This window comes from Rattus norvegicus, chromosome 2 (genome assembly GCF_021556685.1).
Source record: "Rattus norvegicus strain SHRSP/BbbUtx chromosome 2, alternate assembly SHRSP_T2T, whole genome shotgun sequence".
Classification (NCBI taxonomy): Eukaryota; Metazoa; Chordata; class Mammalia; order Rodentia; family Muridae; genus Rattus; species Rattus norvegicus.
In genome coordinates, this window is record NC_141535.1 from 26,267,987 (window position 1) to 26,288,194 (window position 20,208).

The 20,208-nt window shown below is 38.2% G+C and overlaps 1 protein-coding gene across 2 annotated transcripts in view; it reads left to right on the forward strand.

Moving 5' to 3' along the window:
• Nucleotides 1–20,208, forward strand: part of Homer1 (homer scaffold protein 1) — a 110,481-nt gene that overhangs the window by 49,795 nt on the left and 40,478 nt on the right. For both annotated transcript variants that reach the window (XM_087620659.1, NM_031707.2), the window contains exon 5: nucleotides 5,859–5,998. In XM_087620659.1, the coding sequence (XP_087476785.1) occupies nucleotides 5,859–5,998 (140 nt within the window). The remainder of the gene's footprint in view (nucleotides 1–5,858; nucleotides 5,999–20,208) is intronic.

Here is a 20,208-nt window from a genome sequence, read left to right on the forward strand (position 1 = left end):
GTAATAGATTACCATTGTATTTATTTACTGTTTCTCCAGCTATAACTTAATGCTATGTTTAATTGATTGCAAATGACTACAATTTGGTAAGCTAATTTCTTCTCTGTAACAGACAGGAAGTCTTTAAATGTTTGCTTTTGTCAAACCAATGTAGAAAAGGTAATCATACTTGAAAAATGCTGTGATATAAAAATAATAAAGAATATCTTAATTTGATCAGCATTTGAGATATATTCCTAATTTATCTTTTCAAATATTTGAAGTCTATTAACTTACAGTGTAGGAGCCAGAGAGGAAAAGTAGAAAAACAATTTCTCCTCCTGCCTACATTTGTGATAATGTAATGCTTCTGTTTTGTTTGGATGAAATAGTTTAAATGGAAGAACTGGTGATAGCAGGTGATCAAAACCTTTGTTTAGTTTTTTGTTTTTGTTTTCTGAGGAGGCAGACTACATTAGTTCTGAGTGTGAGTGTTGGGATGGATGTAGTGTAGTGAGAGGAATCACTTGTATACCTGACTCTAGGTTGGATGCCCAGCACCTCAAATCAAAACAGAGCGAGATGGGAGCACAAGGTGGCTCAGTGTAAAACCACATGCTGTGAGCCTGGTGTAAAACCACGAGCTGTGAGCCTGGTGTAAAACCATGTGCTGTAGACCTGGTGTAAAACCACGAGCTGTAGGCCTGGTGTAAAACCATGTGCTGTAGACCTGGTGTAAAACCACGAGCTGTAGGCCTGGTGTAAAACCACGAGCTGTAGGCCTGGTGTAAAACCACGAGCTGTAGACCTGGTGTAAAACCACGTGCTGTGCAAGCCTGGTGTAAAACCACGTGCTGTGAGCCTGGTGTAAAACCACGTGCTGTGAGCCTGGTGTAAAACCACGAGCTGTAGGCCTGGTGTAAAACCACGTGCTGTAGACCTGGTGTAAAACCATGTTCTGTGAGCCTGGTGTAAAACCACGTGCTGTGAACCTGGTGTAAAACCACGTGCTGTGAGCCTGGTGTAAAACCACGTGCTGTGAGCCTGGTGTAAAACCACGTGCTGTGAGCCTGGTGTAAAACCATGTTCTGTGAGCCTGGTGTAAAACCACGTGCTGTGCAAGCCTGGTGTAAAACACGTGCTGTGAGCCTGGTGTAAAACCACGTGCTGTGAACCTGGTGTAAAACCATGTTCTGTGAGCCTGGTGTAAAACCACGAGCTGTAGGCCTGGTGTAAAACACGTGCTGTGAGCCTGGTGTAAAACCATGTGCTGTGAACCTGGTGTAAAACCATGTTCTGTGAGCCTGGTGTAAAACCACGAGCTGTGCAAGCCTGGTGTAAAACCACGAGCTGTAGGCCTGGTGTAAAACCACGTGCTGTGAACCTGGTGTAAAACCACGAGCTGTGAGCCTGGTGTAAAACCATGTTCTGGAGGCCTGGTAGCCTAAAGCTGATCCCTAGAACCTGAGTGGAAGGGGAGACCCAGCTCTTGACTCTAATACCTCATTCTGTAACACTCTGTGACCCTTCTCTTTCTTATTTCCTCCCTCCATTTCTATCTCTGTCTCTCTGTCTCTCTCCTCCCTCCAAACCCCTCTTATCCTTTTACTTCACAAATACACAACAAACATTAAATTTAAATTAAAGCACAGAACAAAAGCATACATATTTTCAAGTCAGACAGAATTAATTGTTTTCTGTGACTGGGGAAGATGCTTAACCTCTGAGTGCTTATATACCTGTAGCATGGGTGTTATATCACTTGCTCTGTTGCACCGAGATAGGTGGCCATGCTTAGGACAATGGCAACTCATGGTTAGTGGATGATGTGTGCTCTAGAGCCCATCTTGAATCTTGGCACTGACCTTTACTAGCTTTATGAACTAGACAAGTAAGTGATGGTGCTAGGATGTGCATACATGAAAAATGGGAGTAAGACCAACCTATTCTCACTTACTGTGAGAATTCAATAAGGATTAGAAAATCTTTATACACAGTCAATTTTTAATAAGTACAGGTACCTATTGATGTTGATGTGGTTATAATGGTGGGGTAATAATTATAGTCTTTAAGTCGTCTGGCACATAATAGTTGTTAGGAAAACATAGATGCCATATGTTGGGGTTTTCATTGCTTTGGTAAAACCATGACCAAAAGCAACTTGGAGAGGAAAGGGCTTGTTTGGTTTTCATAACTCAGGTCATAGACCATTGTGGGTAACCAAGGCAGGAACTGAAGTAAATACCATGAAGGGACTCTGTTTATTGTCTTGCTCCTATGTCCTCTTCAACTTGCTTTCTTACATAATCCAGGACCATCTTAGAGATGTCACTGCCTGAGGTGGGCTGGGCCTTCCCACAATGGTCATTAGTCAAGAGCGTGCCTCACAAGCTTACCGACAGGCAGTCTGATGGAGGCCATTCCTTAGTGATATCATCTTCTCAGATGACTAGCTTGTGTTAGCGGACAAAAGCCAATAGTACGGCATGCATCAGAGTTCTCTTGAAGGCGTGTTGAAGCACGCTGTAGGTTTAATTTACTAGCCTAAGATGAATCCTTTCCCAGAGATACTGATGCAATTGGCCCTATGTAAGAAATGATAGAAACAGACAAGTCGTCCCACCTCCTTCAAGACCTGAAATGAAAGGAGTCTGCCAGTAAGACCACAGTTCACCACTTCATATTGTTCAACTTGCCACAAAGACTGTGTATACCCCGGCTTAGAATGGAAAACGTTAAAGTTAGCATGAGTGTGCAAAGTAACACTGTAATATAGTCAAATCTGTATAGGTTGTAATCAGTGTAGATGAAGTCTAAAACAGTAGAAAGGGAGTGGAAGGTTGGGAGAACAGGAGACTAGGGATTCAGGCTCTGTTTTGTCTGTTGGGATCAAAACTAGTAGTTGATGTAGTCAAGAAAGCCCTGAGGCTTGAAGAACAGCTCGGTACTCCCAAGTACCCTGGAGGTTGAGGCAGTGGGATTGAAAAGTGCCTGGGCGCGACTGGCCTGAGAGCCGGTCTGGACAACTGAAATAAATAAGACCCTGTCTGAAAATGGCAGTAAGAAAGAAATAGGGTTGAGCTGTATGTGATACGGTGCTTGCTTAATATGCAGGAGGTCCTAGATTCAGTCCCTGTTGTTGGGGAAAATGTGGAGAAAAATGGTTTAAAGCAGTGAATCACAACTACTTAGGCAAACGTCGGTCTCCAAAAACGTTTACATTGCGATTCATAACATTAGCAAAATTACAGTTACGAAGTAGCAATGAAAATGATTTTATGGTCAGGTCGTCACGACATGAACTGTATTAAAGTGTTGTAGTATTAGGAATGTTGAGAACCACTGTTTTAAAGGATTCTTAAAATTTTTATGCTAAAATTCAATGATTTTAATTCTCCAATGTTTTTATCTAAAACCTTTGAATATGTTGTTGACTTGAACCCTACTTTTGTCTTCCTAACTGTACTGATAGTAATTCTGGGAGGTCCCTGCAGGCTCCATAGCAGCAGGGGAAGCAGACTGGGAGGAAGAATGAGTCTGGTTCAGCTCCGGTTAGATAAGAGTTCTTGGAGTCTGATATCAGCTTATTTTTGCTGTATCTAAGCACAGCACACTTTAGGGTCCTTTTTTTTTTTTTTTTTTTTAAGGTAACAGTTAACTCAGCCCCATGAGTACTACAAAGCTTAAGACATGTTCACAAGCTCTTTTGTCCATACTGACTTAGAAGCAATGCTTAGGATAAGGGTGGAGGGGGACTGGCCGGGGTAAACACAGTTCATGTGGGAGTCAGGACACAAGTCACTTAGACTGTTGTAAAGTACAAGTGACGTCTCTCACAAGGATGGGTTTTATGGCCCAGAAGTAGTGCTCAAGGTTTAGGGGGAGAGGGTCTGGGGTAAACAAGCATATAATATTATAGGCAGAGAGGGCAGAGCCTGGCCCAACTGGAAGCAAATGGGGTTGCGAACTCCATTTCCCCCAGCAGTCTGGGAGAACAGCCAAGTATCTTCTCCCTCTGGAGAGATGAGCTGTGTATTAACTTTTCCTGGCGTCTCCAGCATCTGTGTACTCAAGGACCTTTTTGTCCTTTATAACTTTCCTTTAGTCTTGAGGTTGGTTTTGCTTTGTTCTGCTCTTGTTTTTAAGGTTGAATTTACTTTGGCTTGAAGTTCAGAGGGCTGTAATCCATTATGGCAGAGAAGGCGAGGTCATGTTGCATCAGAAGTCGAGAGACAGAAGTCCAAGTCAAACCTTGGGACTTGCAAAGACAGCCGAACACCCTATTATATAATGTCTCTGACATGTAGTATATATGACATGTAAAATACATAGTGTACTGTATATACTTAATTCACCTGTGAGTTTTATTTTACTTTATAGCCATTTACTTTTCAGACATTTTAAAGCACTTATTTGGTTTTTATTAAAATACCCTAGTTTTGTGTTCAAATTTCAATAATTTGCATAATGTTCAATCCAGTTATTTATTATGTAAGTACATGGCACAAACAATCTTGAAGGCAAATACTGCTGGCTCTTGTTAAGCATTTATGCAGTTAATGGAGTAAAACAGTGAAAAAGACACAAGGAGAGCGAAGGTTAACTTCAGTCAGTGCATCTCATGTCATGAACTCGGGACGGAGAGATGGCTTAGCAGTTAAGAGTGCATCATTCTCACAGGAGACCCAAGTTCAGTTTCCAGTGCTTATGGCTGGGAGCATACAGTACCATGTCACTTCAGCATACACACAAACACACACACACACACACACACACACACACACACACCCCTACACATAAATTAGGAAATAAATATTTTTTAAAAAAATAGTATGGGTTAGTTAGTTCATAGTTGGGTATATTCCTAAATGTCTACTGTTCTGCTAATCCTTACTATTGACATAATTGAAAGCTTAAATTAATTTATTAATTTTTAATTAATTAAAATTAGATTAATCTGTTAGATTTTATATTTAGAACTCTGTCAAAGACCTCCATTATAGGACTTGAGTTTCAGAATTAAAGTAAAAGTGTCTCTTGTTGGATAGGAGTAGAGGAAACCTATGGCCTTGCTATGTGCTGCACATGCACTGTGCCCTGTGTAAGAACTGTCACAGTGGTCGGGAAACGGGATTTCAGAGATGGTGGTTCTTCGTGGTCACAAAATATAGGAAATAATTTATAAGAGAGTATGACAGGGTTGCCTGAAATCTCAACTCCATCTTCTTTATGTATCGAATTCATAAAGTTTCTCCCTCAGATTATCCTGTCAAATTTGTATACAGAAAAGAAAGATATTGACAGCTTTATTGCTGTATGAAAGAATGAAGTGAAATAAGTTCTTTGTGAACATTAAGTAATAAATTGCCTTAAAAAAAAATAATAAAGTGTCTGCTTTAGTTTAGCTAAAAGGGCTGAAACCAAGGAAATGTCATTTCTCGCTTTCTTGGAGTTAGTACGGAGCCTAGCGAGGAGGGTGGACCTGCTCCTGCCTCCTCCCCTGTCTGGGCCACACATGGCTGAGGTACTGCCCAGGCTGACCTTAGCACACTGTCCTCCTGCTCAGCCTTGTGAGTGCTGGGATCCCCGCAGTCATCACCTTCATGCTGCTTAGTTGCTTTTAGTAACCCAAATAGTTTTAGGTTTTTGAAATTATATTTCTAAATTGTTATCTTTATAATTTATTATATTTTGATTAGTTTTCTTATGAGTTGATTTCCTGCCAAAAATAGTTGTCTTTTTAAAATTTAATTTAAAATTTCAACTGCCATTTGATTCATCACAAAGAATTCATTTAGATGAAATTGTGTGCTTGAACAAAACTGTGACACTTTAAAACACTGTCTTACTTTTTTTCTCTCTCTCTCTCTTGTTTAAAGGAATCAGCAGGAGGAGATCTTCAGTCTCCTTTAACACCAGAAAGTATCAATGGGACAGATGATGAGAGAACACCCGATGTGACACAGAACTCAGAGCCAAGGGCTGAGCCAGCTCAGAATGCATTGCCATTTTCACATAGGTACACATTCAATTCAGCAATCATGATTAAATGAGATGGATAAATATGAAGTTCATTTGGTTTCAGAAACTCTTGAGTGAAAAATCCCAGGTCAGACTTCTTTAATTAATTAATTGTTTGCTGTTGCTCAGATTGACTGAATATTTCCATTATCTGTGTAGAAAAAGGAACGTTAATTATAGGAGAAACTTTTTCAATGGACAAAACATTCCATTCTATCTATATTTTAAAGATCCCTTTTGCTAACCAGTTTTCTGATTTTCTACATGTTACGTAAGACTAATAACTTGTGATTAGGATCAATGGACTCCTGCTCCAAAGGAAAGCCTTGCCACAGGCCCACAGAGGTGCCACAGAGGACGGGGCCAGGCAGGAACCCGTCAGCATTGAAGGTTGTTTTTGTATGCCAACAGGAGGAAAGCTTGAGTTGCTGCTGATTCTTAAAAGAATTCTGTATTCTAAAAGATACACATCATGTTCTAAATGCATTTTAAACTAGTGACATTAGTTATTGGGCATACTGTGGTATTACTAGACTACAAAGAGGAATATGAAGTGGCACCATTGAAAGTATTTTTTTAAAAAGCCTGTCTACCTTAACACTAATTTTTACCCTTATTTAAATGCTTTTTACTAAACAGTTTTAGGTAAAATTAAGAAAACAGTTTTGTTGACTGCACATCTTTTAGAAGGACCAACTTTTAGAGAATTACATTCTTTGACAGATTAAAAATTGCAAAGTGAGATATTTCAAACTCTTAAGTGAGTTTTATTGCCGTTGGACTGCATTAATACGGACATACGATTAAACTTAGTAGACCAACACTGAGGGATCTCCTTACCAGGCTGCAGAACAAGGAAATTAAGCAATAAATGGGACTTGTGAATGGAAGGACACTCTACTGCTAGTGCTAGTAATTCTGCATAAGATGGTATACATTTTGAAGAAAGCTGCTTTTAATTACTTTTAATAATGATTTTAATTACTCTAGTGCAAGTGCTTCCTCGAGCTATAAAGGTAGCTGAGCACAGCAGACCTTTATTCCCTCAGTCTGACTCCTGTACTCATATTCATTTAGTGAACGTAGTCTTTTAACAGAAGACCACAGTTCTTTGATAGCGTTACAAAACTTACGTTATTTAAACGTTATAAAGAACGTTATTGTAGGATAAAATGTTAAAAACTGTATCAAGGACAGGAAGAATTCCTATCTATTAAGTAGTGGTTTCCACCTCCACTTAAGACTGAACTGCACTGAACGGTAACTGTATACTTGGTCTGACACCTAGATTGAGCCATCCGCACTGAATACTGTGACATTTAGGAGTAAGAACTTTTAAATTTAACATTTAAAGAAGCTACTTGCAGTTTATGCACCTAAATTTGTCTAAATGTTTTCCATTTTGCTGACCCCGTTGTATTCATACTGCTCCCCAGAGCCTAGAGTTGTCCTCATCCTGACTTCCTGTCCCTGAGTGTCTGAGAGGAGTCACTTTCACTGTAAAGACACTGCTTCTGCGCCTTGTAGGGAGGACTTGACAGTGCTCCCATAGAAATCCTACATTATTTCAACCTCAGAGTTACAGTAAAGGCAGCTTATAACCAGTCTTTCTTATTATTTTAAGAATTTCCAGCCCTAGTGTTTTATGAAAGTATTCCTGTGAATTTGATATCTTATGATCCTATATTCATCTAATTCCTTAACTGAAATAAAAATGTCCATGTGAGGTAGGTTATTTACAGCGATTGCAGGAGACATGGTGTTCTTCAGAGTTCCCAAACCAGGATAGTTTCAAATAGGTTTTTCATGGCTTCTGACGAAGAAGACCGTAAAGTTCCCTGCAGTGTGTCAGTGATGTGCAAGCTGAATTAGTGCGAAGTGTCACACTGTGAAAGCACGTGCTTTTGGCTTATTATGAGAAAACGAAATCTTTAAATTCAGTTTATGTGTCTTAGGTCCAGTTTACTTTGATTTGACAACTCAGTTCTTCTGACCCCACCCTAGTATGTATGTATATGTGTGTGTATGTGTATGTCTGTATGTATATACATACATATACACACACATTGTATACATATGCTATATATACAGTATGTGTATATATATACTATATATGAATATATGAATATATATATTCAATTAGTTAATAGTACATTTAAGCCAAATATCCAACATAAGCACACTATGTAAGTATCTATCTGGAAAGACCTATATAGAATTGAGATCAACATTTCATGAGTTAGAAACAAAGGATTTTATAATTAATATTACTTAAGTCTAAAGTACCCATATATTTAAATTAGATATGCAATTTTTCCCTCTTGGCAAAGAAAGACAAAAATCTTGTGTTTAGAGATGATGTAGATTGTCATTTTTGCCTTTCCTTCCTGAGTACTTGTTTTAACAACAACAAAAAAAGACTAGTTTAAGAAAAGGGATTGTCCAGTATTTTTCTGCTTTGTTAAGTCTAATTTTACTGTTAAACAGAGAGCAGAATCACTGGAGTACTGGGGGGGTTTTTTGTTGTTTTTTTTTTTTTTCTTTTCTGTTTTTTTCGGAGCTGGGGAGCGAACCCAGGGCCTTGCGCTCACTAGGCAAGCGCTCTACCGCTGAGCTAAATCCCCAACCCCTGGAGTATCTGTTTTAAAAGAAAGCCAGGACCGTTATGATGGCCATACCCAGGGTACATAGTGAAAACAACAGAGACCAAGCAATGAGAGTGTGAGAGTACCAATCCACCAGTACTGCTGCCGGACATGGCAGCTGCCTGTGCTTTTCTGAAGAGTCATAGTGTATGCTAAGTCTAGAACCATTACTTAGTAAAGAGGCTATGACTTTTATTTGGGCCTGAAAATTTTAGTGGTGTGGTCATAGTCTATTCTGTATTTGTAAGCTTTATTTTTAAATTACTGTGTTGATTTAGGAACACAAGAAATGTTTTTATTTTTAATTATGAGTGTATATAAGGTTTTCAGATATGCACAGACTACAATAATAGACTCCCATGGAGATACCACTTCAGCCTTAACAGTCAGGGAGAAGGAGCCTCACTTTATCACCGCACTCACCCTGCTCTCCACTGATCTGTTGTTACTGCGGTGTGGAGGTTCACACGCATGCAGGTCTTCACACATGATGGGTAGGCCCGCACCAAGTGAGCCTCTCCCAGCCTTGCCGTTTCGTTTTTTTTATTTTAATCTTACATGTATGGGTGTTTTGCATCCAGGCATGTCATGCCTGTGTCCACAGAAGCCAGAGAGGGTATCAGATTCCCTAAAACTGGAGTTCTCGATGATCGTGAGCGAGCCATTGTGGGTGCTGGGAACTGAAGCTGGGTCCTCTACAAGAGCAGCCAGCGCTCTTAACCATTGAGCCACTATCTGCCCTGTGTTTTATTTATTTATTTATTTATTTATTTATTTATTTATTTATTTATTTATTTATTGGTTCTTTTTTTTTGGACTGGGGACCGAAGCCAGGGCCTTGCACTTCCTAGGCAAGCGCTCTACCACTGAGCTAAATCCCCAACCCCTTGTTTTATTTTTAAAGCAAACGAGATACATAATTTCAACCATGATAATTTAAGATTATCTTGAACTCTTAAGGAAATGTATATACTAAGCTATTATAGTTTTTATTTTCCCTAATTCAGTGGCATAATACCTTACCTTGAGTCGTTTACTACTTTCTTTGGTTTCTAAAAACTCTACTGCTAAATTACAATGTAAAAACATAGGGCTCGTATATACTGTAGAGTGCTGTAGATGTCCTCGTCATCAACTATGCAATAACAGTCTGATCGACACATTTCAGGAGCGATCACTCTTTGGTGTGCTTCTTTAAATACTTTCAGAAGCTTAGGATGTGCAAAGCAGGAAGACTGTGGGTGTAAATGTTTACTTATTTCTTTGAGAGTGTTAGTAAGTCTTTTCTAAATTGCTTTTCTCTTCAAAATTATCGTTAACTTAAATGATAATTATCTTTGAGGTTAAACAGAAGCTCATTGACAAACTAAAGTGACTTTTTAGGGCATTCTTTGAGATCATAGTCTTATATCTGGGGACTAAAATGTCATTAGACCCTAATAGACTAACTTGTATGTTTGTGTGGGGAAACGTTTTCCTCTCTCATTCAAGGTAACTGTTTGCTGCCTGTTGTTACTTGTGTAGCATTCTAGAAAATGGCTAGGTTTTTTATAAGATTTAAGACAATAGAAGTAGTTTTATATTATTATAGTTCTGTTGGAATGTGATCCTGAAATTATTACTGAAAATTAGAATTTTTATTTCGCTAATGACAACCTTGACTCTCAGAGATGCAGTGTAAATTGATACCTCATCTTTCCGAGAGTTCAGAGCACAGGGCGGCAGTATGTGAAGCTGCTTTTGCACTGACGCATTTTGATAAGTTTGGCTACTGTAATGGTAAAAGGCTCCTCAGGCACTGACTGCATTTGGGTTCTTCCGATGGGGGATGATCCGTTCTCGTGGTGCTGCTGGACTTATGCATTTTGGAGGTACTGCATGTATCTTCCACACTGCTTGACATTTTCTCTGATCTGTGTGTTTGCACCAACTCATTAAAAGAAATATGCAGAAATATCTTCTAATTCGTTGATCTTCGCTGTATGACAGTTATAATATTAAACACTTGGGTTGATCCACTCTGTTTACATTTATCTTTCTAAGCGTCAGAAAGGGACTAACTTGAAATTATATCTAGAGGCTTTGTATCATTTCAAAAATTAAATTTCCTTGGATACTTTAGGCAATATCTTAAACAACTTTTTAATAAATTTAAATATTTATATTTACGTAAGCTAAAATATACATGAATGTGCTTTTTAATAAATTAAATACAGTTTATACTTATTTGCCAATTCACAAATAAAAAAAAAAAGTGAGCAGTGGTGAGAGGTCTCAGTGCTGCCTGGTGTGCTGTCGCAGGCCTCTAGTCCTGGTGGTGCGCAGGCAAAGCAGAGGAGGCCTCTGGGAGTTCGAGGCCAGCCAGGGCTGCAGAGTGGGACCTTGTCTCACAGAGGTCTAACTCACCACATGCCGGGCACATTCAGGCACATTGTCTCCCTCATTCTTAAGTAGTAAACAGAACTAAGAAGGTTATAGTTATGAGCTAAAGTAAAAATAATTGCTGTATAAATTTTTATTTGGAATAAATCTATACAGCTAGGATTTAATTCTATCATTAGAAGAGATTTTTACCACTCATAAAATTGTAGGTGAAAAACTATATGTATTGCAGCTCCCATAACCGCCACAGTTGTGATTTTTTCATTGTCAAATCTCAAAAATTAAATTTTTTTCAGAATTAATATGAACACTAAGATTACTTGAGATCATAATGAAGCAATTTAGAAATGCAGAATTTACTTTACATAATTATAAAAGGGTGACATTTTTTAAGTGCTATCTTGTTAATTTGCTTTTTAAATGTTGATCTGCATTCTCTGCAGAATGAGAAGCAATTTATATTTTTTTAAAAATAATGTGCAACGAAGAATAAAGTTTATCAACCAAAATTATTAAATCATTTTCTGAATAGATATACCTAATTTTCTGTCTTAAATTCTTGAAAACATGTTTTCATTTTTTTTCTGAAGTCAGCCAAGATTTTGTGTCAATGTTAAAATTTGCTAAAGCCTTTTACTATCAGTCAGTATAGGTTATTCATGAGAAAACTATTCTGTGAGATCCAGACATTTCCAACCACTTCCAGTGCAGGTTAACCCCTTTCCCTAGTTCATCTACAGCGGCTGTCAGCTTCCCTTTACAGCTGTCTGCTGGCGTTAGATAGGTGGGAGCAGGCTATGGGTGAGATCCATCTGGATTATGATCCCTCTCCTCGGAGGATTTTTAAAATCCCCCTTTCTCTTTATGTCCTTAGCAAAGCACTGTATGGGTTCCAGTGGAGAGAGGCGTGTGGTCTGGACAGGTCTGCTCCAGCACATGAGGAAACGCTTTTTGTTTCTATTTGATTCAGACCTAAGAGGAGTAAGGGTTAAGACCAAAATATAACAAACCCGGAGAGCGGCAGGCACACCTCATAAATGGGTGAGAATTTGTGATGTATCAGGTGCTGGTGAAGAGCGAAGAGGTCTGTGGTACACTGGAATGTTCAAGACGTGAGTCAGGGGTGTCATCTAGGCTACCCACCTGATCGCTCATCTGGAGCTGCGAAGCCTTGAACTCAGCCTCTAGAAAGCTCACACCAATGCTTGCTTCCTACATAAGCCTCCCACACTTCATACCAAACTAACCGACAGTGTGCTGAAGTGTGCGGGACTATGCCAGTGCCTGCCTTCCTCACGGGTGGAGAAGGGGCAGCCATGACCACACTGGTGTGAAGAGGATGCCAGCTATCTTCATTACACCAGTTTGCCATCTTTGCATTCACTGTTTAGCTTGATGACTATGCTACTCTTCACGACCTTTCCTACATTGACATTTAAAATATTTGGACTTTGGAGATGAAGGAACTTTGGCCATTATGTGGTTTAGAAGCCACTTTATTTTGTAAAAGTGGGAACAGAGTCAGAGAATGTCCTCTAACCTTATTTGCCCGGTAGCTGGATTGCATCCGAGAGATATCCAGAAGTCTGGACCGTTACAGTCTCCCTGACCTAGGGAGAGCCTCTGTGTAAACTTTAAGAAAGTGTTGTTCTGAGTCACAGGACCTCCTTACTTTATGATTGTTTAACATCTTTGCCTCTGAATGTTTAACTTCTTATTTGGAAATTCTCAATTTGACTAGAATTTCTAGATACCTCTCGTACATTTCTATTTATTTTATATGGATAGTAAAAGATTAATTTTTTGAGTAAATAAATGACATTTTCTGTTGCTGCTGTTAACTGAGATAATAGGACAAGGTGCATCACGTTGGTTCAGCTGGCTCGTTAACATAAGACACGTTAGTAGAACTAACGAAGTACATATTCGAAGACTAATCAGCTCAATGTCCTGATTCTAACATACCCATTCAGCCGTTAATACTCTCTTTTTCCATTTTTAATAACAGCTTTTTAGCAAAATAATTCATGCTAACCTTTTTCCTACGCTCTTTCATAGTCACATATAGAAATGTTCAATTCAGCAGTTTTAGTGTATTGATTGACACAACCTTAACTACAGTGAGTTTCCTCCACCACTCTCCTGTCCCTTGTCTCTACCTATTAGTAACAACCCCGCTGCCCCACTTGCATTCTCTCTTCCATCGCCAACACTGGCACTCGTGACTCTGTGACGTTGCCTACTCTACAGTCATGTACAGGAACTCACGCAGTGTGCACGGAGTCCTCTGGCCCCGCGTGGTAACACTTTAGAGGGATTGCCTGCCAGACTGCTGTGGACAGTAGCTGCCCATTTCACATTTCCAGCACCAGAGCATAAGGGTCTAGTTTCTTTACACAGCACCCGAGCTTTTCACTGTTTATCTTCTTCAACCTCTTGGTGCTGGCATTGAGCCGGAGCCCAAGTGTGCTGAGTAAGCATTCTGCACTGAGCACCGAGCTCCCTTCTCCCACACCCTTTTTAATGATCGCCATCCTCTGGGATAAATTGTATTTTGTCATGATTTTGACTTCCCTAATGGCATCTTCCGACACGCCTGTGGACCACTTGTGTGTCTTCAAAGAAATGGCTACTCGGATCCTGTACCTGCTTTCAGTTGAGATTTGAGTATTTTTGATTTGCGGGCACCCGTTATATATTTTAGATATTAAACCCATGTCATATGAATAGTTTATATATTCTAGGTATTAAACCCACATCATATGAATGGTTTATATATTCTAGATATTAAACCCATGTCATATGAACGGTTTTCAAATGGTTTCACTGCTTCAGTAGGTTGTCTGTGTTTTGGATGTTGTGCTTTTCAGTACAAACATTTTAACCTTTCTTTATTTCTGGTTTACTTATGTGCTTTTCTTTAGTCGCTCGTGTGTTTAATGCCGTATGTTAAGAAGTCACTGACTAGTCTGAGGTCATAAGATTTACTACATACACTTTTATTTTCTTCTGAGTTTCAGCTCTTGAGTTCTAACACTAATCCAGTGTTTGCACGTGCTATGAGGTTGAGGCTTGCCTTCATTCTTTTCACTGGGACCATCTAGTTTTCCTTATTTCCTTTTAAAGGCCATTCTTTTCTCCATTGAAAATATCTTGGCATTCTGAACAAAAACTGTAAAGATAATGGAGATTTATTTCTGAACTCTCAGTTCTGACTCAGTAATAAGTTCTATCCTACACCAGTACTGTATTGCCTTTGCTATTTTAACATTGTATTAATCTTTAAAATTGGGAGGTATGATTTGTATAGTCTCTTTCTTTGTTTTTTGTTTGTTTGTGTTTGCTTGTTTTTTAAAGATCGAGTCTAGAGTGCCTGCAATTTCTAAGCAAAGTTTATTCTATTGAAATTCTAAATTCTTATAGAGACGCTGTTGGCATTCTGATAAGCATTAATTAAAATTAATCTTAATTTCAATACTTTTAAAGCAGATTCCTCAGGATTTTCTATAGATAAAATTACGTTTTCTGCCAACTGATACAGCTTTACAGTATTACTGTTTTATCTAGATGCCTTGTATTTTATTCCCCTAATAGCCCCAGCTACTACAGGATTGATCATTACATGAGAAGTATGGAGGTCCTTATCTTATTTCTGACCTTAACTCAGAGTCTTTCATCAGATATAAGCCCGGCAGTTTTTGTGGATTTTTAGCAGGGTAAACATGTTCTCTTGTATTCCTACATTTTTAACATTTTTCCCATCATACTAATTCCTGTTAATGATTCCTTCTCTTATTCTCCGACAATGTGATGGCTTTAATATTTATACATTGGCAAAGACAGCAATATTCATGGGTTATTTCAAGAAAACAAACCTTGATAGGGAAAATTTTTATTAAAAATGTTAATATTTTTAAAGAGCACAACACTGGCCTCAGTTTTGCTGTATTATTTGTGAAGATTTCCTGTCTTTTTCTCTCTCCATCATACAGGAAGTAGTTTTTATGTAGGATATGAACAGAGCTCACTAGCTACTTGGTTTTTAAGATGTATTATTGTTTTGAAGGTTAAATTTACTCATTTCAAATAATTGATTTCTAGTAGAACTGTTCTTCAGTTCTGCACTGTAGAAATGTCAACTGGTTATTTTAAATGATCATCTATAATGATCCGTAGTGGGTTTTGGACAGTTTTCCACCTAGTTTGCTCTGGAGGGCTGTGTCTGTGGATACAGGTATTTTTAGTGTTTAGTAAACTTCTGCAGTAGTCTTCAAGCAGTGCAGAAATGCTGTGATGACCTCATAGGACATTTTAAAAGCTTTACACACATAGTGGAATAGAAAGTCCTAAAGAAATTAGTGTTAAAAATATTTACCCCAATGTATACACCAAATAGGGTGTGTTTTAATTTTCAACAATAAAAGTAGTCTATGACACTCTTGGACTACAACTTTAGACATAGTTCTGCAAAATGCTTTTTTTAATCCAGGGCACAATTTTGGTCTCTATAATGTGAGGTTAATGTATTTGTAGAAAACATATTTGATCCTATGACTTAATTTTTTTTACAACTAATTTTTTCTGAGGTATGCTTATTCGTAAGCTAAGTTACTCTAAGAGACCACCTAAGAATACTCTCTCATGCCCTACAGAATGCAGTATTCCCCAGTCCAACACAGGGAATGAATGAGTGGTAGTAATGTGTTAAGTCATCTAGTGAAGCAGATTGTGTGTGTTGTGTAAGACCAAGCACACTGCTGTTGTTCACCCACTTCCTTGGCTTTGCTTTGCTTGTTTTGTCTGAGATGTGCTTTGGCCATGTAGCTCAGCCTGGCCTAGAACACTCTTGTCTCCCCTTCCAAGTATTTGCATTACAAGTGTTTGTCCCCACACCCAGCTGGTAGTCCTACCTCTTTCAATACACATCAACTGTTTTGTCACCATTTATTACATGTGGCCACAAAGTCTTAGGTTCTCTGACAAAGAGAGAGAAAGATTCTTAGTGGGATTTTAGAAGCTTTACCACATACAGGACCTGCTAGTAGTCAAGCCCAGGACTCATACCGGACAGAATAGCATATTTGAGATTTGCTGGAGAAAGATATATTGGACAGTAAGAAATAAATACAAACATCACATTTCTAAATCAATTCCTACCCCTTTCCCCAACTACCACTTTTTTAAAAAAATTCCACTTGAACTTTTTTTTTCTTTTTATGGAAAAGTTGGACTCTTTAGTCCCTTGCATCCTGACACTTACTGGATAGTAGATTTTTTTTTCATTTTTTTTTAAATCAGTTCTTCAAGATGGATTTTTTTTTTTCTTCACTGTGAAGGCAGCCAATTTTCTTTGCTGGAGAACTTCTCTGGCCTTGGTTATTTTTGAAATTAGTGAAGTCACCATTTCCCTTGGAGGAAGAGGATCTGCAGTTTATTCTGATTGAAAAGATACAAATGACCCCTGACTGAGAGAAACCCCTGGAAGAAAGGAGACAGCCTAAAAAGACAACTAATGTCGTGCACTTTTAACATTGAAGAATGAAAAGAAGGGAGTTCTTTTTAAAGAAGACACCTGCTTGAATTCTGGGTGAGGAGGACGGCTAAACTAGAGCCATCTAGAGAAAGAAAAGATGGATTTGGGAAGTTTTCATGCTTTAGAACTTAGGAGAGTATCATGGTCCTTGCTTCACTGATATCCAGAAGACTGAGAAGCCCTTGATGAAGGGAGGAAAATCTGCTGGAAATCAAAGTAACTTTGCGATGAAGAAAAGTAAAAAATCCAAGTGGCTGGCTTTCTTGGACTTCTAACTAGACTGGTTCATGGATTTTATTTCTTTTGAAACTTAACAAACTAGGATCTCTTGGCTATGTAATCTTGGCACATGTAACTGCCCAAGTTCATGTATTGTCTGTCATGAATCCTCCGCCCTACCTCACAGGGATGTTGTGAGGCCCATGTTAATGTCTGTAAGTAGTAATTCATGCTTAGCTCTTTGTTGATAGTCTCTGTGTCTTTTTAAAATTATAAGTGCTTTATTACACCTTCAAACAAACATTAGGTAATATTTTTTAAATGGAAGATAATGGCATTGTATGTGGTTCATCACTGAGCATCCTTGTATGAAGAATAATTTGGCTGCATGAGATGTTAAGTTGATTCTTTTACGATTGGGCCTTTATATGATAGTAATAATAATAAAAGCTATGCTAAGAATGTCTGGGTTTCCCTTTTATTTAGATGGTATTACTATAGAAATAAAGACTTGGTGAATATTTCATAACATATAGAAAGAAAATTCTAATCAGGGGAAATCAGGAAGTGAATTGAAGAATTCAAGTTTATACTCAATAATTATAAATAAATAAAATTCTTCCCTATATGATTCTATCATTGAAATATTTATTTTATGATTTAACCTATGTACTATTTAAAAAGGAAAACAAACATAGCTGTAGGACAGTGGTTTTCATCCTCTGGTTTGTGACCCCTTGGGGGGGTCAAATGACCCTTTCACCTAAGACCATCAGAATACTTACATTAAGATTCATTTAAAAGAAGATTCATAACAGTATCAAAATTACATTACAAAATAGCAATGAAAATGATTTTGTGGTTGGGTTCACCACAACCGGAGGAACTGAATTAAAGGATTGCAGCCTTAGGAAGGCTGAGAAGCACTGCTCTAGGTGAAGGGTGCTGTCGGTTGGTGGGCTTGTTTGGTTGGTTTTGCAGTACTGGGGAGGAGGAACCCAGAAGGTCACATGGGCTAGGCCGGCACTCTTAACACATAGCCCATAATACCAAGCTTGTCAGACTTCACTAGAACCTACTACCTACTGTCCACAGTGTCACCATAGGTCACTCAAAGGAGAAATGTGGAGTAACTATACAAAAGACCTGACTTTTACTGATTCGGTTTAGTGGGAGAAATTACTTACATCAGTTCCCATCCCTCCTGTTCCATTCTTTCCCCCAACCCGTGTGTGTGTGTGTGTGTGTGTGTGTGTGTGTGTGTGTGTGTGTGTGTGCGCGCGCGCGCGCATATGTGTTTTTTTGTTTGCTTTTGTTTTTGCAGTGCTGAGAATCAAACCTAGAGGTTAAACAGGCTTGTGACCTGTGAGCTTTATCTACAGCCTGATTGCTCATTTAATAGTTTTATGATCAATTGATCTAAGTAGGGGAAAGTGGCCCATAGTACACATTTGAATACATAAACAAGCATTTTGGGAATTTTGATCTCCTATTTAAAAAAAAATATGTGGGCTGGAGAGATGGCTCAGCGGTTAAGAGCACCCGACTGCTCTTCCAGAGGTCATGAGTTCAATTCCCAGCAACCACATGGTGGCTCACAACCATCTGTAGGGAGATCTGATGCCCTCTTCTGGTGTATCTGAAGACAGCTACAGTGTACTTATATATAATAAATAAATAAATCTTTAAAAAAAAATATGTAAACCATGAACTGTGTAGTAAATTTGAAAACAATCATGGAATCACTGGTAAAACTTTATGTATAAGAATTAATAAAATAAAGCTTACAAAGTTAAATCTTGAACCTCATTTTTATATATCAAAAATGTAATTATAATTTTAAGAAGCCAGTTATTGCTTATTATACTTATTAAAAAGTACCCCCATAATACATCTAATAAGGTATATGCTTGCTTTTCTAGTTGATGAATGGTAGAAACAAGTATTAAAGTTAATGAATATGCTTTGGAAATGACGGAGACATACCACAGTACCATAGGAGTGTGATTTGTGTAATATTTAAAATAGTGCATTCTTCTACCAATTTTATTACAGGAATAATTCATAGGATGCATCTTGAACCTAATTTAACTTAGGAAGGAATCAACTTCTTGGGAAAATATATATTCAGATTGAACATCCTTGATTTTGGCATGTGAATTAGAATATGATTTTTGAATATGAAATGTTTTAAAATCTGAAACCTTTTTTCAAATGCCAGTAGGATGCCACAAATGGAAAGTTATGTATCTGATCACATGTAGTAGGTCACAGTCAACAATTAAGTAGACTATATATATATAAAATTATCTTTAGATTGTGTTTGTAAGCTCTGTGTGTGTGTGTGTGTGTGTGTGTGTGTGTGTGTGTGTGTGTGTGTGTGTGTGCCTGCCATAAAGCATGTATATAAAGCACTTTAGATGAAGGATGCTTAGTCTGTAATGTAATGGTCCTGCCATCATTTTGATCTCTAACACTATAGAATGTTCTCAACCATGCCAGAAGTGAAGGGATTGTGTGCCTAGGTCCCCCAGGCTCAGCCACTGCTACTATTCACTTAGGCAAATGGCTTCCTCTCTGAGCAACAGTTTTCATCTGTTTGGTAGAAGAGAAAGGTTAGCACATGATTTCTAAGTAAACTTGACTTAATTATCTTAATATGACTCTGCCTTTAGTCCAGAAATGAATAATATCTCCTCACACCGTCTTCTGTGGCTGTGCTGAGAGTCAGCACTGGCTTTATAATTGTTAAGACACAGTAATGTCACCGTGCTATATAAAGGAGCACATTACATACAGCAAATTAGCTAGCGCTGCCTTTAAATATTACATTAGGGGAAAGTAGTATTTTATGCTTTGGCACAATGTGCATGTGAAATTGAAATTATTTAAATCCTCCCAGATGGCGCTACAGATTCAAAATGTATGCTATATCAGACACTGTTCAGTTATAGACTCTCGTAACATTAAAACAGTAGCCTAAGATACGTGATAAATTCATAAGCCCATGGAATGGGTTATAATAAGTCTCAGAAACATAATTGCTATCTGGTAACTAGACTTAAAGGTGGAAACAGGTTGATAGAAACTCTCACAGGTTGAATTAAATCTACACTTGAACATTTGGGCTTAGCAGCATTACTGATAATTAGGCTGGGAATATAGTTAAGTGAAACCCTAGATAGGGGTTTAATCCTACATATATGTACATGCATACACGCATGTAGGCACAAATAAGCAGATGGCAAGCTGAAAATGAATTTGCTCTACATAATGGCATTCCTAGCAATGTTGTACCATTGTTGTATGGGAAATGATGATATGAGATAGATAAGCAAGTGTTTCGGGGCAAGCAGGATGTAAACATTTAATGGGGGATACACTACTGTGTCTGGATATTTAGTGTGAACATCTAGTACCCTAAATAGT